We start from the raw sequence: 25,347 nt of genomic DNA, 5'->3' as shown, positions 1-25,347 counted from the left end.
TATGTGATTTGTATTTACGACAAAAATGTATGCAATGTGTTTTCGATTTAGAAAATTTAAAGCCATTTTCAAGGCACCATTTACTGAACTGGAGTTGCCGTTCAATAGTATGCATATTTTTACCACGACAAGTAATATTAAAATCATCCACAAATAATGATCCATCAACTGAATCGTTTAAAACTTTTGATAAACTATTTATCTTTATACTAAAAAGTGTGACTGACAAAATACTGACTTGTGGAACACCCTGATCCTGATTGCAAAGATCAGACAGTGGAACCAGTGCGAACTTGAAACTGTCTGTCACTTAAAAAAATTGGCTAAAAATTGAGGCAAACGGCCTCGCAATCCGAAGCCATGTAAATCTTTAAAAATGCCATATTTCCAGGTTGTGTCATATGCTTTTTCAAGATCAAAAAAGATAGACACAGCATGTTGTTTACTTACAAAGGAACTTTTTATAAACACACAAGGTGGTCAGTAGTACTTCTATTTTTTCGGAAACCACATTGAATATCAGTAATGAGATGATTGGTTTCCAAGTACCACACCAAAAGATTATTCACCATATGCTCCATAGTTTTGCAAACACAGCTAGTGAAAGATATTGGACGGTAGTTAGATGGATTTGTATTATCTCGTCCAGGCTTTTGAACAGGGATAATAACTGCGTTTCTCCAAGAAAGAGGAAAACTGCCCGTTGTCCAAATTTCATCAAAGATATTCAAAAGTGTCTGGAGACATGATTCAGGCAAGTGTTTCAATAGCTGATAATGTATATTATCTTCTCCTCCAGTTGCAGTATCATGAGCTTGCTCAAAAGCAGTATTGAGCTCATGTTGTGAAAATACTTCATTGTAATCTTCACCATTGTCCAAACTGAAGTTGACTTTTTGACGTTCCTGATTTTGTTGACATTTCTGAAATTTAGGATTATATTTCGATGATGAAGCGTGTTTGGCCAAAGTCTCACCTAATTTATTTGCGATGTCAGACTTATCTGTTAATATATCATCACCCTCTTTGAGGTGATGAATGCTTGCCTTAGAACCCTTGCCTTTCATTCTTTGAACCATATTCCACACCTTAATTAAGTGAATTAAGTTTAGATGCATAATGCCTCCATGACTGACGTTTACACTGTTTAAATGTAGGTCTAGCCTTTGCATTGTTTATTTTTACAATATTAAAATTATGAACGGTAGGGTGTTGACGGAAATACTTTTCTGCCTTTTTCCTACATATCCTAGTTTGTTTGCAATCATCTGTAAACTATGGTTTACGTATGTGAGGGTTAATAGAGGACTTAGGAATAGTTTCATCTGCTATACCTTTCAGTTTCTCTGAGAATAACTCAATAGGGTTTGAAATATTTTTGAAACTTTCAGGCTGCAGTGTTCCGGAACAAAGAGTTTGAAACAATGGCCGGTTTGCTTTGGAAAAATTCCATCTGGTTAAAGGTGGCTCATCAGTGGTGTTTATAACTTGAATCAGTGTAGGGAAATGATCACTTCCACAGCGGTCATCATGAACAGACCAGTCAAATTCATTTAGTAAATTGGTATCTGTCAGAGTCAGATCCAATGCTGAATATGTTCCCGTGGCAGGATGTAAGTATGTGTTGGTGCAATCATTCAAGATACATATGTTATTGTCAGAAATAAAACCTTCAATTACTTCGCCTTTGGCATTAGTACCAACACTTCCCCATAGAGGGTTATGTCCGTTTAAATCACCCGTGATGATACATGGTTTGGGAAGTTGATCATATAAACCTTGTAGATCCGACTGCTGTAAAGCTGAAGAAGGTGGAATGTACAAGGAACAGAGTGTTAAGTATAGGAGAAAAAACGCCTCCGAAGTTTTGGTAGAGAATGTAAACCTGAGGGGTAGGGAAATCCCGAGGGGCGTAGCCCCGAGGGATTTCCCGACCCCCGAAGGTTTACATTCTCTACCAAAACTGAGGAGAAGTTTTTTCTCTTGCTTATAAACCGTCATTTTAAATATTGCGTTATAAGGAATTAGGACCTCACTATACCGCGAACATTCGGAATGACAGCAATGTCGCAACTCTAATGCACAAGTTAGAAAACGCACGGGATTTTCACGCAGTGCACGTGTTTTTTGTGAGTGAGTCAGTTATATACCACGTGGTTACTTGAATCCGCTCATTGCTAACCATGGCAAACCAGAGCGAAGACGAAATGTTTTTAACACAGTCGCAGTTTAAGAAAGATGATGACAATGCTGCTGCTGCTGCTGCTGCTGCTGCTGCTGCTGCTGCTGCTGCTGATGATGATGATGATTTTCTGTTCCGTTTCGCGGCACCTTTGACTGAGGAAGATATTGAAAGGAAATTATCTCGATGTGTTCCAAGAACGACAAGGTACAAAAATGATTGGGCGAAAGGAGTATTCAGGCGATGGCAAGAAGAGCGTCGGACGAGGTCAATGGATGCAAACATCGCGCTGTCGTCGTCCGTCTTGACTGAAGACTTGCTGGATATGACTGCTAAAGATATAAATACAGCCCTAAAGTATTTCCTATTCGAGGCGAGGAAAGTGGACGGGACTTGCTACCCAGCTGTTACTGTGTATGGGCTATTCACGGCAATAGCGTCACACTTGAAAGCTAACAAATCTCCTTACAATCTGATGGAAGGCGAAGAGTTCCAGGACAGCAGACAGGCACTGGACGCATGCATGCGTGAGAGGTCCACAGCTGGTCTTGGAGCAGACGTGAGAAAACCTACAGAGGTGATAACTCGAGACGAGGAGAACACTCTGTGGGAGAAGGGGGCTCTTGGAGAAGGCACGCTGCAAAAACTCCTGGACACAGTCCTCTACTTAACTGGTGAGTTGCATTTTGCATTTGATTTCCCTGTCGAAAAGTCGGATATTAGCAATTTTGGCATTTACAATCAAACCTTCACATCGAAAATAAATGTGATTAACTGGAACAAAATGCCCGACTTCACTTTGAGGCAAACCAAACCAAACAAAGTTTGGATGGATATTTTGAATCCCGTGTTAAGACCAAAATAGATAAACATTATATAATTGTGTACGGAATTTTATTTTCCAGGACTTAACTTCGCCTTGAGAGGTGGAAAGGAACATCGGAGTTTAAGACTACACCAACAACCTCAGATTACAGGCCCACATACAGACCAGAACGGCCGCAGGTACCTGCAGTATGTGGAAGACGTCTCTAAGACAAATGCCGGGGGAGTGAAAGACAGGAAACTGCAGAAGAAAAAGGTGCGAGCGTATGAAAATACCAAGAACCCGGAACGATGTTATGTGCGCCTTTTCATGAAGTACAAGTCACTTTGGTATGTATTAGATGTTTTCTGATACATTTCTGATACATGTTATACATTCTTTAGATATACCACTCATTTAATCACATCATGCGGGTGACTTGACCCATACTGCATGTAAATTGTCTTATAATTTTACTCCCTGATGATGATTGCACGCATTGGTTTAGGGGCATATAAATGACAAATGCAAACATTTCATACTTAATTGATTCTATGTCAACACAATTTAACTTTCCAGCCTACCATCTTCAACTCGAGCAAATGCGTTTTACTTCACCCCGATGAAGAAACCTAAGGATGGAAAATGGTACCTAGAGTCGCCCATGGGCCACAACACAATCCAGACAACGGTGAAGAGAATATGTGCTGAAGCCGGAATTGAAGGAAGGAAAACGAACCACTCGCTCAGATGCACTGCTGCTACCCGTCTCTACGAGGCAAACATAAGCGAGCAACAGATTTGTGAACAAACTGGTATGTAACTCAATGAATATCTGCAAAACACGAATGAAACTTGAAGTGACTGGGCCAAATTGCAATTTGGCGATTTTAAATGCTAGAACTTGTGATGTCAACATGTGTTATGGTTAACATGCCAAGATCCGGGTTCGAATCCCAATGATGGCCCCAAGCAAAGCGATTACAATATCATATAAATTGCTTTTCAAACGGTTATGTACAATTTGAAATGACTTATCAAGATGAATTCTTTTATTGTAGGTCACAAAAGCGAGGCAGTGAGGGTTTACAAGAGAACCAGTGATCAACAACAAGCAATGGCGTCAGATGTTCTCTCATGTTCAGCTCCAAAGAAAACTCAGACGTCTGCGACAGTGTCGGTTCCTACATCAGAGGGAGATTCCGGTACAACACAAACTGTCGCTCACGGAAGTGTTACAATGACGTTCAATTTCAATTAAAACACTGTTGTCAGAGTTTTTGTTTTTCCTTTCCTGTGAATGCAGATTTCGGTGGCTGATCGCTCCAAACCGGTACTTTCGGGACGAGGGTTTACTCCTAGTAAAACCTGGGAATAGGTTTTACTTAAATCTAGTTAAACCTATTCCCAGGTTTTACATTGGGAGTAAAACCTCTTACCGGGTATTGGTGCAAGTAGAAAGGATAATGACCATTAAAGGCAGTGATCAGAATTAGGTTTATAAGGCTATGTGAAATGTAAGCTGAACTGCAACAGCTTGAAGGTGAGTAGCTAATGGGACAACACTGTGCATAACATCCTGTCTTACCAAGATAGAAGAACCTCCAGTGGCTTTTACACCTGGAGGAGTGATTGTACATATTATATTTTCTGATATCATATTTATCTTGTAAACACATTGCAGATGGTTTAAAATCCTGTATTAAAATCTGTAAATCATTAAAATTATTCCTAAGTCCATTGGATTATGTTGGAAGAGTGCGATCATCGGAAATTGGATGGATTCTTTCCGCTCTGCAACGAGGGTGTTGTGTCCATATCAAGTACTTCAAAGGAGTTGTTGACAACTATCTCTGAAGATGAAGTTTTCTTGTTTGTCTGTTTTCTTTTGAATTTCTTTCTTTCATTTTTGGTCAGAGGTTGAGCAGCTGGTTTTACTGTGACTGGTGTACTGGGAACATCAAGGACATTGGCATCAATCGGAACTTGATTTACAGTTTGAGCTGTAGATGTGAGGGACTCAATGACTGAAGTCATGCTAGAGGGCTGATCTGATTTGATCTATGTTAAATCAGTCTGGACAGAAACTGATGTGCATCTAATAGGTGAAGTAGCAACAACTGAAGAAAAAGATTTATTGAGTTGAATTGGTAACTGATTGTCAACAAGTATTTTTCCTCATTAAAGGAGATGTTTTTTTCATGTTTGATCTTTAATATTTTAGACTGTTTTTGCCACACAGGACATAGCCTTGATGAAGCAACATGTTGACCTTTGCAATTTGCATATTTGATATCTGCTGAGCTTTCTACAATCTCATGTCCTTCTCCACAATGGTGACAAACAGCAGATCCTTTGCAATGATTTGGAGCCATGTCCACCTGTCTTCAAGGTCTCATTTATATTTGCATTAGTTTGTTGATACTGTAGTTATTGTCTGAATGTTAGATGAATTTGGGGTGCTCAGTCACTCAGTCACTGTGAGTCATCAAGTCCTTAGATGGGCAATCTTGACAACTATGCAAACTACATACTCTGATACTTTGGTGAAAATTTGATAACTGAGCATAACTTCATGGATGGAGGCTGAAAGATGAGCTGGGCATAGCTGGATAAATAAAGCACCTCAGTGATAGGGCGAACCTAAGGGTCTCCAACCACCATGATACAACCACATCCCTTGTAGATGCAGGATGGACAGTTTGTGTCCTTTTTTCCAAAGAAAGTACAAATACCACAAGCATTAATCTAAGGAATTTGGCACACTATTTGGTTTTTTAAAAAAATGATTCGAACGGCTACAGAGATGAAAACTTATTGTCATTATAATGTTATTGTCAGAAATAAAACCTTCAATTACTTCGCCTTTGGCATTAGTACCAACACTTCCCCATAGAGGGTTATGTCCGTTTAAATCACCCGTGATGATACATGGTTTGGGAAGTTGATCATATAAACCTTGTAGATCCGACTGCTGTAAAGCTGAAGAAGGTGGAATGTACAAGGAACAGAGTGTTAAGGCTATGTGAAATGTAAGCTGAACTGCAACAGCTTGAAGGTGAGTAGCTAATGGGACAACACTGTGCATAACATCCTGTCTTACCAAGATAGAAGAACCTCCAGTGGCTTTTACACCTGGAGGAGTGATTGTACATATTATATTTTCTGATATCATATTTATCTTGTAAACACATTGCAGATGGTTTAAAATCCTGTATTAAAATCTGTAAATCATTAAAATTATTCCTAAGTCCATTGGATTATGTTGGAAGAGTGCGATCGTCGGAAATTGGATGGATTCTTTCCGCTCTGCGACGAGGGTGTTGTGTCCATATCAAGTACTTCAAAGGAGTTGTTGACAACTATCTCTGAAGATGAAGTTTTCTTGTTTGTCTGTTTTCTTTTGAATTTCTTTCTTTCATTTTTGGTCAGAGGTTGAGCAGCTGGTTTTACTGTGACTGGTGTACTGGGAACATCAAGGACATTGGCATCAATCGGAACTTGATTTACAGTTTGAGCTGTAGATGTGAGGGACTCAATGACTGAAGTCATGCTAGAGGGCTGATCTGATTTGATCTATGTTAAATCAGTCTGGACAGAAACTGATGTGCATCTAATAGGTGAAGTAGCAACAACTGAAGAAAAAGATTTATTGAGTTGAATTGGTAACTGATTGTCAACAAGTATTTTTCCTCATTAAAGGAGATGTTTTTTTCATGTTTGATCTTTAATATTTTAGACTGTTTTTGCCACACAGGACATAGCCTTGATGAAGCAACATGTTGACCTTTGCAATTTGCATATTTGATATCTGCTGAGCATTCTACAATCTCATGTCCTTCTCCACAATGGTGACAAACAGCAGATCCTTTGCAATGATTTGGAGCCATGTCCACCTGTCTTCAAGGTCTCATTTATATTTGCATTAGTTTGTTGATACTGTAGTTATTGTCTGAATGTTAGATGAATTTGGGGTGCTCAGTCACTCAGTCACTGTGAGTCATCAAGTCCTTAGATGGGCAATCTTGACAACTATGCAAACTACATACTCTGATACTTTGGTGAAAACTTGATAACTGAGCATAACTTCATGGATGGAGGCTGAAAGATGAGCTGGGCATAGCTGGATAAATAAAGCACCTCAGTGATAGGGCGAACCTAAGGGTCTCCAACCACCATGATACAACCACATCCCTTGTAAATGCAGGATGGACAGTTTGTGTCCTTTTTTCCAAAGAAAGTACAAATACCACAAGCATTAATCTAAGGAATTTGGCACACTATTTGGTTTTAAAAAAAAATGATTCGAACGGCTACAGAGATGAAAACTTCTGGGCAAAATTTTAAGATGCATTGGTGTAAGATGGTGCACCGACAGTGCACCGATAATGTGCACTTTTTCTATTACGTCACAACATATTGGCGTCACTGCATCATTCTAGTCTGTCCCCTTGTAATCAAACACTTTCACTTTATGTCACGATGTAACCGACATCACAATGCATGACTGTTGTCCTTGCCTTGTACAGCCTCCTACGGTAAACTACTCTGTTGCATCCTGTTTGCAGTTGCTTCACTCAGCTCATATCACTAGTGGAAACATGATGTTTATGTTTTCCAATGGATAAAGTGTCTCAGTGCTTAAACTATAACAGCTCAGGGCGAAAGTGTGCTTAATTACACAACACAATATTGGTAAAGCAAACTGCATTTCCTAATCAAAAGCCATTTCTATGTTATGCTAACCAAACTGCCAGAATATGGGCCATGATGTAGTGCAGATAATGTATCCAAAGAATTAAGATATATTTTGCTCTTTAGATTTTTTTAACATTCCACATCAGTTTTTGCTTGATTTTTCTTTCAGTGTCTGTTTGGACTTACAGCTTTGAAAAACACATCTGTATGACATCATTCTCACTGCATACCTGGCAAGATTGGTATTATTCTCTGCGATGGCTCCATTGTCCCAGCTTCAATGGGGAACTTGTTCAATAAAGTGCCCTGAAAGAACAAAAAAAATGCTTTCTCAAAATGTATCCCGGGCAAACTGACATTTTGTAATACAGTCCCAGAGTGAATGATTTGTGCATTGCAAGCCTTTGGCCACTGATGCCAAGGCTACACCAAACACTAATGTCTAACCCAGTGTGAGAATTTGTGTGGCATTATAAGGTAGCACAATGAGGTATTGCAAGTGAAAAAAATGTAGAATTTTGTAGTAGAGTGACAAAATATTGAAACTAATTGGTACAGATGTAGTTTCAATCTTTCAATCAAGTGATCTAACAACAATTACAAAAATATATAAATTGGAATAAGACTGGTATTTATTCTTTCAGATGGAAAGAACAGAAAGAATGTGCAACTAAGAAATCACTCATATGGTAACAACATATGGTAGCTCACAAAAAAGAAATAATGAAAATTACACACACACACTAGTTAAGTCTAACAGTAAAATATTACATAATGCTATATATAGATATATACAAACAAATAATTATGCCTACAGCATATTGATGTTAAAATTATAATATATATAGAGAGAGAGAGATTAAATTAAAGAGAGGACTTTTTGTCAACTGTAGTGCAAGCATGCGTGCGATACTATGGAGCTAGAAGGTGAAATTGTGGTCTAAGGGAGGTAACTCTTGTCCTAAATCAAAATATATTTTTTGCCATGAAATAACACATTTAGTAAACAAACAATAATTACAAAAATATATGAAATGGAATAAGACTGGTATTTATTTTTTCAGGCTGAGAGAACATGCAACAAGAATTCAGCAGACCAATATGGGGTGTCTCACGTGAAGATAATCAAAATTCCCCCAGCCCCAAGAGAATAGAATAATGAATAAAATATAAAGATTACAAGAACAATAGTAGTTGAATCTGTGGAATTAAATTTGGGTGAGTGAGTGACTTTAGGTTTACACCACACTCAGCAATATTCCAGCTATATGGTGATGGTCTGTAAATAATCGAATCAAGGACCAGACAATCCAGTGATCACAATCAGGAGCATTGATGAATCGGGAACCAATGACATGTATCAACCAAGTCAGTGAGCCTGACCACCCGATCCCGTTAGTCGCCTCTTACAACAAGCACAGTTGCCTTTTATGGCAAGCATGGGTTGCTGAAGGCCTATTCTACCCCGGGACCTTCATGGGTAATTAAATTTGGGGAGACCATCAAATAAAAACATATTAGCCATAGATACTAGTTTACACTCATGTTTTGTTTAATGTCAGTCTGTGCCAGTTCATGTGTTTGCTATGTGTTACAAGTAGCATTAGACTTTTGTCTTCCCTGAGTGTCTTTGTTCCTACAACAATCCTTTCTCTTACAAAGTAGTGAGTTTGGCTTTCATGCTCACAGTCCCTCTCCCAAAACTTGTGTTCAGTTTAAAATCAGATAAAGTTTACTTCTGACAATATCTGCTGTTTCTTCACTTTTGTGGAATAACGGATGACCTAACATCAACAATACTTTAACATTTTTCGAAAATATGGATATGTCATGCATAGCACAGCAATCAACAGCTACTAGTCATGGCAGATATAATGGCACTTTACTGAAATTCTTTTTGTCAATGAATGTAAAAATCAACTATAGGAAACCACATTTCGCTTCAGTATTAAGAAACCATATAATAGACTATTATATGGTCTCTGGCTTTAAGAAATGTTATTTTTTTAGTGTCTTTAATGACATATTTAAAGCTGTAGTGTCATGAAAACAGAAATGGCATGACTTATATAGATGTACTAGCATCTGCAATGAAACAAAAAATTGCAAAAAAGCAGTATTAAACCTTTTCCATATGTACTTCAGTGTGGACAAAGATAATACCTGAAGATCAAAGAAACGGCTGTATCTCCTGTAGATAACATAGTGACCACCCTCCGACCAAAAGACATGGATGACATACACCTGTAAACAATCATATATGATATCCTTAATTCAACAACTTATACCACTTTCTGCTGCTGCATTTATCAGGACATAAAACATGACCACAGTAGGGTTATCCTTTTCATTTTCACTACCTTCACCAGGTGCAACCAAGGGAATTAATCAGGTTGCACCATTACAATATTGGCTACACCATCTTATAAACAATATTTTCTGTCAGTGTCACTGACATGGCAAATTAACTCACTTGACCTGCTGACAAAACCATGTGTGGAAGAAATTTTCAACAAATGGTTATATGCTGCTTTTAGCAATTCTTCAGTAATGTCATGGAAGCAGACTTCACACATTGCACCCATGTGGTAAATCAAACCCCAGGCTTCAGCATGATGAGTAAATGCCTCAAACATTAGCCTACACCACAACCCCTGAAAATGATGAAAGTCCTAGGGCATCTTTCTATTACACTTTTCTAAATATTATTATGAACTGTTTTACATGTAAAATATGTTCATTCATTTCAGATACTAAGTGTGTGGTGTGTGGTGTGTGGTGTGAGGAGTGTGTTGTCTCCATGAAAATGCTGAAAGCAGACTTGTTGAACTGCTACTGGTAACTGGTACTGTTATTATTGTGAACAATGCACAACGGGACATGGAATATGAGTAACATAAGTGTTGTATATACATGCATAGTGAAGCGCTGTGGAATCCAACACATTTTCACTCCATAAATTTCGATTTGTATATGTGGAAAATTTTGAAGTCTGCATCAAAATCCATAGAGTTGTTAAAATTGTTATGATCCGCCATCAATGCTGTCAAACGGAAGCAGTTCTCACATTAAGACTTGTTACTGTGCAGTGAAACAGCCTAAAATCAAATGAGCATCAATTGATGCCATCTGATTTTTCTGAACGACCAATCAGAATCCAGTATTTTCTTCAGTCATGGTAGAATTGTGCATAGTTTCTTCATGTGGCTAACAGGTATTTCACACTTTCACATTTCAACTCCTCCTGTTGTCTTGGCAGATTATTTTTAAGTTCTTTATGTAGGTGTTTTCAACTCTGTTTTGTAATCCTCACAAGAATATATAAAATCCCTTAGATATTATATAAAATCCTGTGAACTATACAGTTCTCCTTGAAAGGAAAGTTGTCGTTGTATGTGACATATTTGGTAGGAATGGACAATGTCTGAACACTGTGAGCATTTCTGTCCTCAGGGTCAACTTCGGATTCTGCCTGAGCTTCAACCGGGTCAGTGGGTGTGGTTTGGATGTTGCACACATAAGGATAGTCGACACAACTAGAAGTCCTTATGGCCTTGCTTTGGTGTCCTGTAAGCAATGGATGTACTTTTAAGAACAGTTTTACAAGGTTTACATATCTCCACGGAGTTTTGTTTATTCTAAACATCTAGAATGACTATCAAATTGTTTTATCCTCCACAAGTTGATAGGAATAAATTATTTTACCATGCACCTAAAAAATAGCCCCCTCAGTTTGACCTGATGTAGTGAATACTAATGCATTGTGTGACCATGCCACAAATAGTTGAGTGTATTAATGTGAAGGGGTGCTCCTTTGTCAGTGGATTGTTAACATGTCTGAACAAACGAGACAAAGCTGCTGCTTGACATCTCAGTGTTGAGACAATATCAGTAATGTCCAAACTTTTTTTAAAAGAAAGAATCTACAGATGGTTTAATGTTTCTGATGTGTGCATTCTTTGCATGAAAGCAACGTTTATAACATTCTCTGCTCTCCTGTTTAATGAAGTTAACTCAACCCTGCTGTTTGTGCCATTTCAACTCCTGAGTCATGCATGTCAAGTGGCTCAGGTCAAGATGAACAAGCTGTAACGTATGGCAAGAGTTTATAGCTGACAATATTTCCAAACAGAAAAACTGATTCCAATTAACATATATATTTAAATACAAAAACACAACAGTGTGATTAAGAAGTCCAAGTTTTGGTATAAGATTGTTGCAAAAGGATCACATGGTCCTCTATAGCAGTTGTAATGTTAGTAACGAACCTGTTACATTACAGATAAGTTGCTCTTCCATGTTAGCCTTGAACAGTCACATGGTCGCCGTAGCTTGCAGGGAGTGGTTGGTTTTTGCCTCTTATCCCAGTCTCTTGCTTCACACAATCGCTTGATGTCATCAACTTTGTATCTCATTTCCAACAGCTGTTACCACTGCTCTCCAGTGAAAATGTGATAGAACAGCACCATGATTCTGTGTTTCTTACCACCTGATTCTGTGTCTTATGTACAAGCTGCATGTGTATGATATGCGCTGGTTGGGACTGGGACAAGCATTTCAGAGATAACCTTGGTGTACCACTCAACGTGGCTTAATGAAGCCATATGTTTTTCAATTGCCCCAAACACTAAAACATACATTTTTAAAATAAACATTTGGTTTATAAGCTAGATAAAACATTTCCCCTCAGGTTTTTATGAGATTTAAAACCTGTAACCCTCAAGATAAAGCCTTCGGGTTTATACCCCTCAGGCTCATCAACAAGGTTCCAGGTATTAAATCTCATAAAACCACTTGGACATGTTTTATCCTACACATAAACTGTAGATATAAATGTGAAACAAATATTACTTTCTATTTCCAACAGTACTTCAGTGAACACTGAGGGTTTCTATTGCTGGTATGGGTGTCTGTTGCAGAAGCACAACAGCGTTCATGTCTACATACATAGTGTTTGCTTGGATGTCGCCTCTTCTCCACACCAACAACTGAGACTTTCTTTATTGTCTTCATATTCTGTGAAACACTGTTGAGAGAATAAAGGTGATATTCAAGGTATGTTATGTAAGGCTCCCTTTCAGTGTTAGTTTATTATTCACTCAGTGCAATATCTAGTGATTGTCACAGTCAAAATAATACACATTAAATAGTACTAAGCACAATATTTAAGCTTGAAACCAAAGTATGAGAGCAAAGAGCTAAATATTTTTATAATATCACAGCAACGTCATCATATATATACAGAAATAAATGTTGTCAGAGAAATGCACAATTATACATATTTCGGGTTAAAGGGGCAAAGATAGAGAGCGAGTAACAATAAAACACACATATACTCTTGGGGGTACATATATATAAATCACTCGTTCACATCATTATAAATGAAACCCCATCATTAAAACTACTCATTTCAATCTTTGATTACTTTAACACAACCTTTTTGACAACAGTGCACAATTTTCACCCGCGAACGAAATTTCAACCAATCAGAGCAGCACGTCTATGTGATGTAATAGTAGGTATAGATATGAGGGTTTATGCAGAATTCATCTACATTTCAGGGGGAAAATATTTTGTTACAGGTTTATACCAACCCGACATCAAGACAGATGTTAAAAATGAAAACTATATGTTCTCACAATCTACTATCATTTAGTTTTGTGTCCTGCTTTGCCTAGTTTCCGAGTTACAACTTGTTTTCATAGACGATTCTGTCAAAAGAACTTGAGGTCGCTATAATGTAATCCTGTTAGTTGGTATAAACACAAATTTTGTCATCATTCACTTGAAGCTCAGTTAATGAATATACAGCAGGTACAATTAGTGGTAATGCCACTTAGATTACCTGACAAAGGTCTTTCTTTGGCATTTCTTGTGCCTGGATCGATCAAAGGATTAACCAATAACAAGCTGATTGATTAAATACTTTTATGCGGATTGTTCAAAAGGTAGTGTTTATGTATGCATACTCTATACTGAATACACTCTGTCATGTCTGTGTCTGTGTAAAAACAACACCTTTCTCTCAAATGATTAACCACCATACATTGATTGATTGTTTATTGTTGGCTAACTAAATTACTTTTTCAAAAGAATGACAGACATTATGCAATTAGTTACCAGGTGTGCTATCTAGGGTGACCAATGAGACAATACAGCAATGTGAAATACCTCAAACAATACATCACTTTTTCGTACATTAGACTGTTAAAAGACACATCACTTGGGAAATCTGCAGATAAATGGCATATCACTCGTTTTTGTGGATACTGATGGATACATTTTTCAAACAAGGTAATAGCCTGACATTGCTCCTATAACTTTAATTTGTTTTAATCTTAATATTTGCATTTTGTTTTTATTAAGTTGTCGAAGCATCCAGCAGAATCATTGTTTTCGTCGTGAAGTGTAATGATGCAGAGAACATACACTAGATAGTCTAGATAGTACAATCCTGTTATGCATTTGCTATATGTATCAGCAGAACGCTTCTTTGTAGTAAGTTCTAAAATACATACAAGTATGATTATAAAGTAATTAGGATTATAAGAACAAATATAAAGAGGCACATTGACTTGTGTCTACATACTGGTGAGTGAACATTCATAAACCAAGTGAATTTTTCTCAACTGAAAAAATTTATTGCTGAGTATTGTCACTTCGACCCCCACCTTGCTTCCGTGGAAGAAGTCATTGTTACAAGTTGTGTCATGCAAAATGTTTTTGTTCATGATTCAAACACATATTTAACTACTAGTAGAAAGTAGTTTTGATTTTCTAACTTGATGAAAACAAACCATAATCTCACCAATTCTAACATGATTTTCACAAATGGTGGCGCCCTTTCGGAGGATAAATGCTATTAAAGTTTATTTTTCACCTACTTACAAAATCAAAATTACTTTCTATGGATAGTAACATATGTATTTGATTGGACCATAGGATTTTTACATGACACTGCTTGTAACATTAACGCTCTTGGAAGTGAGGCAGGGGTCAACATAATATTACTTACATTATTATCACTTGGACCACAACCTCGCCTCTGAGGAAGAAATTGTTATGTTCAGGCAAAATCCTTTTTGGCCAGCTTGATTTTATAACTTGATGAAAACAAATCTCAATAGGATTTTCTATCCTGGGGGCGAATCATCTGATTCAGTATATACCACAGGTTCCCACAACGCTCGCTTTGCACTCACAGACAAGAGTCATCAGAAGATGACATATCACTGCAGCTCCCATATATTTCAAAGGACAAATCATCTGACAGTTACTTAATGTCTTTTTAGACATTTGAACTGTTTCCATGGAATTCATGAAAAATATAAATGCCATATATCTGTAATCAGAAAAAGTCACCATTTCCAGATCTGTCTCGTATATCTGCCAAGATCTTTTGAAAGATATGAAATTGTTTTCGAGTTGTGCCCCAGAAACAAAGTCAGCAACATGTTCATGGAACCGAGAAAATAATACATCACAAAAACCTGTAAATAGCAAAATGCACCACTTTGGGGTCTCCCACACATATCTACCAAGTAACACTGACAGATATTAAGAAGTTTTTGAGTTCTTCTCCGGAAACGAAACACACCTCTCACTTTTGAGACTAAGTACGAAACATTTCCATGGAAACCGAGAAAATAATACACCACAAGACTCTGTACATAGCAAAAGGCACCACTTCAGGTTCTGACAGATATATCTACCAAGATTTGCCAAAAAATATTGAACAGTTTTTGAGTTCTGCTCCGGAAACGAAAGACACCTCTCATTTTTGAGACTATGTCTGAAACATTTCCATGGAAACGAAGAAAATAATATATCACAAAAAACTGTAAATACCAAAAGGCACCACTATAGGTTCAGATTGATATATCTACCAAGTTTTGCAGAAAAACATTGCATGGTTTTCGAGTTCTGCTCCGGAAACGAAGCCCATCCCTCCATTTTGAGACTAAGTCCGAAACGTTTCCATGAAAACCGAGAAAATAATAAATCACAAAAACCTGTACAGAGCAAAAGGCACCACTTTAGGTTCTGATTGATATATCTACCAAGTTTTGGAGAAAAATAGTGAACAGTTTTTGAGTTCTGCTCCAGAAACGAAGCCCATTCCACCATAAGAATAACACCAAAATGTTCCATGGAAAAACTAAAAAAATATAAATGCCAAAAATCTGTAAATAGCAAAAGGCACAACCATAAGCTGAGATTACTACATCTATAAAGTTTGGTCTAAAAATATTGAATGGTTTCTGAGTTATGCTCTGGAAACAAAATGATTACGGACGGGCGGACGAACGGACAGACGAGGAGTCGACTATATAAAAAAATATATATGCCATATATCTGTAAACAGCAAAATGCACCACCTCAAGATCTGTCTCATATCTCTGCGTAGATCTGTTGAAAGACATGAAATGCTCTTCGAGCTGTGCTCCAGAAACGAAGCCCATCCGTCCATTTTGAGACTAAGTCCGAATTGTTTCCATGGAAACCAGGAAAAATAAAAATGCCAAAACTTTGTAATTAGCAAAAGGCATGACTTTGTGGTCTGCCTCAAATATTTACCAAGTTCTGCTGAAAGATAATAAACAGTTTTTGAGTTCTACCTCAGAAACGAAGCCCATCCCACCTTTAGACTAAGACCAAAACATTCCATGGAAAAGCAAAAAAAATTGAAACTGCCAAAAATCTGTAAATAGCAAAAGGCACAACCATAGGTTCAGATTATTATCTCTATCAATTTTGGTCTAAAAATATTGAATGGTTTCAGATTTCTGCTTGCTGCAAGCTGGTCAGTCCCTGTTCCCTCCACCATGATGGATACTGTATAACTTGACACAATTCTTCAACCCAAACAGTCAGACATTAGGATGGGTGGATGCCCATCAGACCATGAGATGCCATTATAGTAAAGCCTTGTTAATCCGGACGCTTGCATTTCTCAGCAAATTCATCCGGACTACTGAATCCATCACTTATAACTAAAGCAGGCCTAGGCACATGGCAAGTACAATGATAAATTATAGTCACAACAAAAAGTCTTTCATGGTTGTTTTGTGTTCATTTAAACTTCCTCATTGACATCAGTAATTTTACTGAGTGACATTTCACCGCTGATTGTCTCAAAATATATTACCAGACTTTCCAGGTTTTTCTTTGCCTCAGTCAATCTCTTGTAAGTATGCCTTGAATGTCCAAATTACACCTGCATCCATTGGTTGAATATAAAACAGTTTTTTTTGTGACAATAAATGCAAGGTCACATTTCACAAAGTTAGCGAAGCATAGTTGTGACTTGCAGCTTTGTGGGGAATCAAAATCACTTTAAGTTCACATGACTACAAACCAAATTTCTATATTATTGAGGCAAATTAAATAGGCATAGACTGGTATCGAGTTGAAATCTTCTGGGAGGATTATCGGGGTCCGGGCTAACATGGCTTCACTGTATTTTGATATATAACTATGGTTCTTGGCTGAGAGTAAGAAAGTATCCCAGCAGTGTGTGGATGGTTTTGTGATTTTCTGATCCAATTTTTTAAGTCATTTTGGTTGTTTACCCCAATAATTAATTATATCATGTATCAAGATGATGTCTATTGACCTATGATATTAAAAACACACATTTGATTTCTTTGAATATAGAAACTAAATGACCTCCACTTTACCACTGGTTGAAAAAAAATATACTTAGGCAAATAGGTATAACTGTAAATCCACAGATACTGAAAACCCATAATACTTGTACACGTGTTATATACAAAAAGAAAGAAAGACAGTTGTAAAAACATTTTTCAATCTGCCAAAATACCTTTGATAAATTACACAAAAAGCAGTAGACAGTAATAATGATACTCCTCTAGATAGTCCAGTCACATTGTGTGGAGTGAGAGCAGCAGTGGCAAGAAACGTAAGGCAACCAGTGTGGACGACAAACAGAAACACTCAAAAGTGAAAATAGTATACTCTTATTACATCAGATATTGAACTACTGCTTCCAGCATGGCTTAATACCTACAGTGTGGAGACAAGGGTTAATTCAACCCATGATCAAATCTGGATATACTGACCTACATGTGCCATCAATCCTGTCAGTCCCCTGCTAAATATTCTGTGATATTTTAAACCAGAAACTTTCCTAATAACAACTTGTTAGTTTATGAACAGAAATAATTTAAAAACTAGGGTAGCTGTCTTGATCATATTTATAGTGAGTGAGTGAGTGAGTTTAGTTTGATGCCACACTCAGCAATATTCCAGCTATATGGCAGTGGTCTGTAAATAATCGAGTCTGGACCAGACAATCCAGTGATCAACAACATGAGCATCGATCTGCACAAATGGGAACCAATGACGTGTCAACCAAGTCAGTGAGCCTGACCACCTGATCCAGTTAGTCGCCTCTTACAACAACCATAGTCACCTTTTATGGCAAGCATGGGTTGCTGAAGGCCTATTCTACCCCGGGACCTTCACAGGTTTGATCATATTTATACTCTGTACACAAGTGAAGATTCTCGAAAAAAGTATGTTTTCCTGCTTTATTGACATGAGGAAAGCGTCTGACAACATAAACCGTAAATGTTTATGGTGTAAACTTAACAAGGCTAAAGTAACAGGAAGGATGTATACAATGATTAGGGCTCTGTAAGATGACTTGGTGGAAGATATAAATGCTTTGAATTGTGGCATACAGGTGGACTGTTTTAACCCATCCTTATTACTATTTGTGGGTGACATTGTATTACCAAGCAAAAGTGCTCTACGAAAGATGCTGGATATAGTATACAACTTGCACCAAAAATGGAGATTGCAGATAAATACAGAAAAAAATAAAGTTCTTCATTTCAGAAATATTATCAGTTTCAAGTTTGAATGTGGACCTTTGGGTATTCATGTAACAAATAAATACAAATATTTTGGGTTTAACAAATACTTGGATATGGAATTTACTGTTAAGGAGCTTTCCAAATCGGCAAGCCCTTTCGTGCATTCAGTCTAAGTATGTGGAGGCTGGTGGAATGGGGTACAACCCATTCTTTATGGAACAGCCATCTTGGGACTGATGGAGGACAGCTGCTTTAACTCAGTACAAAACCGAGCCGGCCATTTTTTTCTTGGTGTGCAATAAGTCTAATCTGGATGTAAAATGTGATGGGAGAGTTGCCTTACTAAACAAAGAACTGAAACATTCAAATTTTGTTCAAGACTCGTTAAACAGAATAGGAATCTTGTGAACTGTCTTACTGCAGAAGGAAGTCTGGTTGTCACAAGTTATCTCTCTTGCTCACAAAGTCACATTCAACTTGGACCTAATCAGTGGGAATAGTGTGAAATATTCCAATTAAATAATTTGATTTGAGTTCCCATTCTCAAAACAGTGTTAACCCCTAAGTTTTTCTGGGCAATTAAAATTGCATGCAATACATTGATTACTGCTCCCATGCTGTAACCCATGTTTGGTGATATAAGCTTCATACGTTTACTTTTCATCATGAACTATATGGTCAATTAATGAAAATTATAACAGTATTATTAGTGGTAACACCACGCTCAGACTACCCGACAAAGGTTCCCACTTGGAATTTCTCATGTTTCAAGTAAATATTCAACATCACAGATTAAGGATGATGTGGCAAGGGTATTCCATGCTATGTAATATGTAAATGGAAGTTTGGCAAGTGGAATTATCAGCTGAGTTAAAACAAGCCCATTGATCCAAGGACTAATCAATAACACACTGATTGAATAATTACTTTTATCTTGCACTACGGATTTGTCACAAGGTAGTGTTTATGTATGTAGATTTACTAAGATCCACCATATACACCCACATTCTGTCACAAAGAGCCTGTGTAAAACGGTCAAACCAGATATCCTTGAACTAGAGAGAAGACCAAATACACTGACCCATCAAAGCTAACTGCTTTCACCATTCATTATCTGAACTGTAATCAATGATCTCAAATGATACAGTTTAACAGGTGTTCATATACAAACAAAACCGGCACCCTTTGGGACTGATGAAATAATCTGGTTTGAACAGTGTTGAATTGTAGAGCTGGCAAGGTTACGTACACGACTAGAACTGAACACTGTTATATTAATTACTCTGATTTACTGCACCCATTGATGATGCAGTACATGTACACAAGACAAAGATTTCAGCTCATATTCACTTTTATTCGCACACTTTTCAACACATTTGAAAAAAAATAAGACATCTTGGTTTATCAATCCACAACTGATGATTCAAGAACAGAGGGCAAAACACCTCCTAATGAGTCTTCCAATGTCGCCCAGCCCTGGCAGTCCAGTGAACCACGTCCACTACTGTGACAGATTTCACTAATTATTCTGCCAAACCAACTCCTTCCAGAAAGTGCTGATTACTACACAAACATGTATTCGGAGTAGCTCATTTTATGCCGAGATCTGGAATTACCAGTTGCCGGGTTGCAGGGCTATTAAATGATGATAAATGTACCAGGCATGGACAGGACTGAGATTTTATGCTGGTGTTGACAACTTGCCGGATTTTACAGCTGCCGATTTACACAGCTTTCACTGTAGTTACGTGATACGTCTAATTAATTTAGTGTTCAACATAACATGTAACTGATTGTTATGGTATTTGTAAGTTTATTATTAGTGTGCTCCATTGTGTATGCCAGATGAAGACCTTGTTGTGTTCACCTTTTAACATCCTCAAAGTAGGAGGTAAAGTTTTGAGGATATAACTTCACAGGTAACTTACTACCCCTACATCGTGACTGCCCAAGCTAATCCTAATCTCTAATAGATAGGTTTAATTAACGTAGGCTTGGGGAGGGGGGTTGGGGGAGCAGAGCATAGGATTAACCATCAAAACTTTGAATGACTGTTAACTGTTTCATTAACTAAATCTTGTTTTTAAAGAATAGGGACCATCATGCAAATACATGTCAAAAATGCTATCTTGGGTGACCAGTGAAACTATACACCAATGGTAATAACATTGTTACTACCACTAATTATAACAATATATCACTATTATACTGTTAAAAAACATGGAACAGGATTCTTTGTCAGCTCCAGAAGAATGGGATATCATTCCTTTTTGTAGATATTGATGGATACAAAACTTGAGGCTGTTTGAATTTTCATATTTGCATGTTTTTATTCATTTGTTGTAGCATTCAACAGAATCATTGTTTGTTTGTTTGTTCACTCTGAAGTATAATTAGATATACAACATACTCTTGGTTGTACTTAGTGTGTGTGAAATATGATTTTCTTTGGCAATCTATGAAATGTCTAGACATTACAGTCATATTACAATACATTCAACATTAGTATGAAAAGATCATGCACTTCTACTAAGTTTCAAAATGCAAACAAATATGATAACAAGGTAATTAGGCTTATAAGACAAAATTTTAAGATGTACATTAATACTGTTATCTTTCAGTAATAATATTCTTCAAAATTTTTCATTTGTTATATTGATAATGAAGATGAAAATATTTTAGAGTAATAAAGATTTCATCTTTGTTGATCAATGTATACTTACACCACCAATTGGACCTTCAAGTGGTGCAGAGGAGGTCACAAACCAAGAAAAAAGTCTGGGGTATCATCCTGCTTCTCAAGTGAGAAAAACAGTAACAAAAGCCAGGACCACTCAATGGAATATTATCAATGCACTGGATCAGTGTCCCTTTAAGTATGCAAGAAGTATGCAACACTTGTACAAGTGTTTTGGGTTTTCAATTTCTTTTGACTTTCCGTCCACTGTTACTGACTTTCTATCCACTGATGTTTCCTGCTTGTTTGCTGTTGATGATCATGAATCTGTTAAATGTGGTCAACAGGAAGCACGGTAGTGCATGCTGTGCTTTCCAAACAACTAACATAGTCAATTATCGCCATTTCTGAATCATTCATGTCATTCACCAAATGTAACATAAGTTTGGTAAAAAAACTATATTGTTTCAAACTTTGATATATTAAAGAAATTTCATAATATGAATTTGTTTGAAAAAAAATAATTAAAAAACAAAACTTGTTCTCATTGTAAATGTTGACAGATGACGACATAAGCTAAAGGGAATGTGGAGATGTCGCACATTGCAGTGCGACTGAACTTGTCAAAGTTGACTTTTTGAGTAGTTGTCTAGCAATTTTGGTAATCTTTGTTTTCTCAGGGTAAAAGAAATAAAGGAAAGGGTGAAAATTGACATTCTGGTTCAATTTTGTCAGTATCGTCTACATGATGTGTCCATAAAGAGGAGATGAAAATTTGGGTCAATTCAGTCAGTATGATTTTCATTCAATTCTCGCCATTCATGAAATTTCATGTCAACACAATAATGGTCATGTGACATCCCCCAATGATTTTGGATCTAGTCTTCTGACGGAATTCATATTTGCAAAGTATACAATGTAAAACACTGACACTCATTTTAACTCTCATAGCTTATCACTTTTGTGATGCGTCAATGTGTGCAGTACATTGATGCTGCCTGTGCAAACACTACAGACAGGTGTTGGTGGTAACTGGTACAAAACTGTAACTGGTCTCTAGCCAGTACAGATCCTTGCCAGTTATATTCAGACACTTGAGGTAATTTCCATTACCCGAGAGCCACAATGCATCACGGATCATGTTTTGACTGTAAGGGACTTATCATGGCTGTCCGCTGAGATGATTTCACACTTGCCTGTCAAATTTTGCAAAACTACATTCTAAATTTACTTCATGAAAATTATTTATGCCACTGAAATAATATATGGAAATTAAGTCAAGTGTTTGAATATACCTGGGATGGGTCTGTAATTAGATTGTTGAGGTGAAAAATCATTTACTCCGGATCAAGCCCCGTTGATTGACTTTAAGTACAGGAAGTTTTCAGTGACTGATATCAGCTATAATCAATGAGCCCTACTTTAAGAGATGGTCTATTCTACTCTGTATCTATATAGCAACAGGACTATGAAAATTCACTCAAACCAGGCAGACTATATATGGAGGGAGAGGAAACTCCTCAAAAAGCCCCTGAATGTACGTCACTGGTCATTATGTAACCAGAGTAGCCAATATGGCAGCAGCTTTTTATTTAAGATTTAGCCCCGTTTATTCACAACAGCTGATTAAATTCGGTGAGTGTTGTAACAACTGAAAACAAGTAGAAGATAAGTTAACTATTTTGTCACTTCAGTTTAAGTCAAATAATTGGTATTAGTGTCAGTATTAGGACAGTAGATTTGTAGTAAAGTTTCAAGTCGGTATGTTTCAAGTCGGTATAGCTCACTGGCTTCAAGTTCCACTCTTGATTCACAGTGAAGACTAAATTGTGTCCATACAAACTTCTTTCATACATTCGTTTAATTTTTAGAAGGGAAACATACCCTTAGTTGAAAGGCACTTGCAAGTAATAGTGATAGTTTCATAATCTAAAAAAGATTGTTAGGGTGTATTTGAAGAGTGTGAAAAATATGAAATATCGCCAATCTGATTGGATGCTTGTGGGTTATAGTTCCATAACTTCTTTCTTGTTGATCATATTATTTGACAAAAATGGAAAGGTGAACGCTTTGTGACAGTTTTACACTTTCTGTTTTTGAGGGGTGTGTGAGTCAGTTAACATTTTGTTAATGTCCATTCCATTCCCCACATGCAATAAGATATGCGAAGTAATTACTAATGTAAACAAAAATGTCTCGTAGATTTTTTAAAAGGACAGCTGATGTTAACACAAGTGTTCTTGTGATACTTTTTCGTTCTTTAACATGTTTTGGGAGGGAAGAATGCGGTGTATCCTTTATTCTGTCATTCATTCACATATGTATTTATTTCTTTTATTCTTTTTCTTTATTTCTTTCATTCATTCACATGTTTTGCTCTTAATTCCTACTATAATTCATTCACTCATTCATTTATTGTAAAATTCCCACTGATAATATAAACTGGCTAAAGTTCTGTTAAACATGAAGTTGAGCTGGGAACGAGCCAAGTCACTGTGTGCGTTGGAGCATGACGAGGCACACGTTAATATTAGTACAAATGGTAAAGAAAGCAAGCGGGTGACCTATCCCTGCTCAAACTTCTGAATAATCTTGTCGTTTGATGTCTTTCACCTGATGAAGGGATCTGAAATGACCCCAGAACCTTGTGTGTAAAAGATTGTTAAGAAACTTTATCCATTAAAGATCTTGGTAATCTTGTCGTTAATCAATATGACTTCCACAAGTGATCTAATCATATTGATACTCAAAGGCCTTTTTCAATGTGGGCATACAAGGTAATAGAAACTAACCATCCATCACTAATGAGATAATAATAACTCATCCATAGATACCTTGTGTTTTCCAACTATCTCACTCTCGTGACAACTGAAGTACAACAGATGAAAACCCAGGAAATACAACCGATCACAGAGTCCGGAAGCACAGATGGACTTCGTCTGTCCATGAGTTACCTCCCGTTATATTCGAGAACATGACTTCCTGTTGCACAGGGCCAAGTCGTGTGAACCCAATATGTTAAATAAGTATTTTTGAGGATGAAACACAAAAGCAAGGTGAATTACACATCTGGTTACGTAGTATGCAGTTTACCGAACACAACCAAGGTTAGCCTAGAGCCTAGCCGAGAGCCGCGATGCGGTCCTATACAGTCAAGACATGACCCTGCATCGCGGCCGAGAACACCACCTTCATAAATCCTATTCAGATTCTAGCGGCCGATTACCCCTCGTATTTTCTTGAGATTTTTTAAATATACTTCCCGTGGGTTTTTGACTGAAAAGTCGATACCGATCTACTCCCAGATAGTTTCCCTACACATACACGTAACTGTCATGTTTTTATGATCATACGTTTATATATTAATGGACATGTTACCCGTAAACTTCGTGTTTCAACGATAGCGAGCTGACATGTTGACATGCTATGCGCATGCGCCAAATTTCTATAGTCTGTATCGGAAGATGTTCTGCATTAGTGGTACGCAAAACTCACTCTCGTCTCATGTTTCGCGCGCTCGTACTTCAGTTACAGTCACTCTTATGTATAACGTATTTATCTGTTTTTGTGCCATGATTTATAGCTTTTCTTTGCAGAGAGGATTCCATTCACATCCAAACGAAAAAGACGTATAGTTGGGATCAAGCACATTTATTTTTGTACAATATAGTGCTCAGGACACTTAAGGAAGCACGATCTTGTCGTTTTCACTATGGTTTTTCACTTCGACACATGTCCAAGAATTTCAAACATTCTCAAAATTTACATTCTTGTATTGTTAACAAAATCCAAGCAGGCCTAAGTGTAAGATAAGAATGTTATTACTAGTATTAGTTTTTACACTTATAAATAATATTTTGCCGGATAATATGAATGTTTGAACTTAATCTGTGAGTGAATTTGATCGTGTTTGTGCAGACGTATTGCTTGTTGCAAGGTAATTTGACTTCAGACGTCATTACATTTTTCTTTTAATCATAAAAAATGAGGGTGTTCTATTATGCATTTTGTTTAGTACCGGAATAATTTTCTATCCATTTTATAAGGTTGTGCACCCGTAAAGATCCGGGATATTATTTAAATTTTCAGCATCACATGTCTGTCGCAAGAGGCGACTAACGGAATCGGATGGTCAGGCTCGCTG

The 25,347-nt window shown here is 37.1% G+C and overlaps 1 protein-coding gene across 2 annotated transcripts in view; it reads right to left on the bottom strand.

The window, feature by feature from the left end:
- LOC137265819 (SH3 and PX domain-containing protein 2A-like) overlaps nt 1–24,155 on the bottom strand; it is a 131,748-nt gene extending 107,593 nt beyond the window's left edge. Inside the window, exons 1-5 of one of the 2 annotated variants that reach the window (XM_067801282.1) lie at nt 24,038–24,144; nt 12,633–12,711; nt 10,753–11,252; nt 9,849–9,929; nt 7,916–7,991 (exon numbers count right to left, since the gene is read on the bottom strand). In XM_067801282.1, coding sequence (XP_067657383.1) covers nt 7,916–7,952 — 37 coding nt within the window. In that variant the 5' untranslated portion in view covers nt 7,953–7,991; nt 9,849–9,929; nt 10,753–11,252; nt 12,633–12,711; nt 24,038–24,144. Of the gene's footprint in view, nt 1–7,915; nt 7,992–9,848; nt 9,930–10,752; nt 11,253–12,632; nt 12,712–24,037 lie in introns of both variants that reach the window. The other variant, XM_067801281.1, reaches the window with a different exon arrangement.
- Between the last annotated feature and the right edge of the window lie 1,192 nt (nt 24,156–25,347).

Source organism: Haliotis asinina, chromosome 15 (genome assembly GCF_037392515.1).
Source record: "Haliotis asinina isolate JCU_RB_2024 chromosome 15, JCU_Hal_asi_v2, whole genome shotgun sequence".
Taxonomy (NCBI): Eukaryota; Metazoa; Mollusca; class Gastropoda; order Lepetellida; family Haliotidae; genus Haliotis; species Haliotis asinina.
This window is presented reverse-complemented; position numbering and strand designations above follow the sequence as displayed.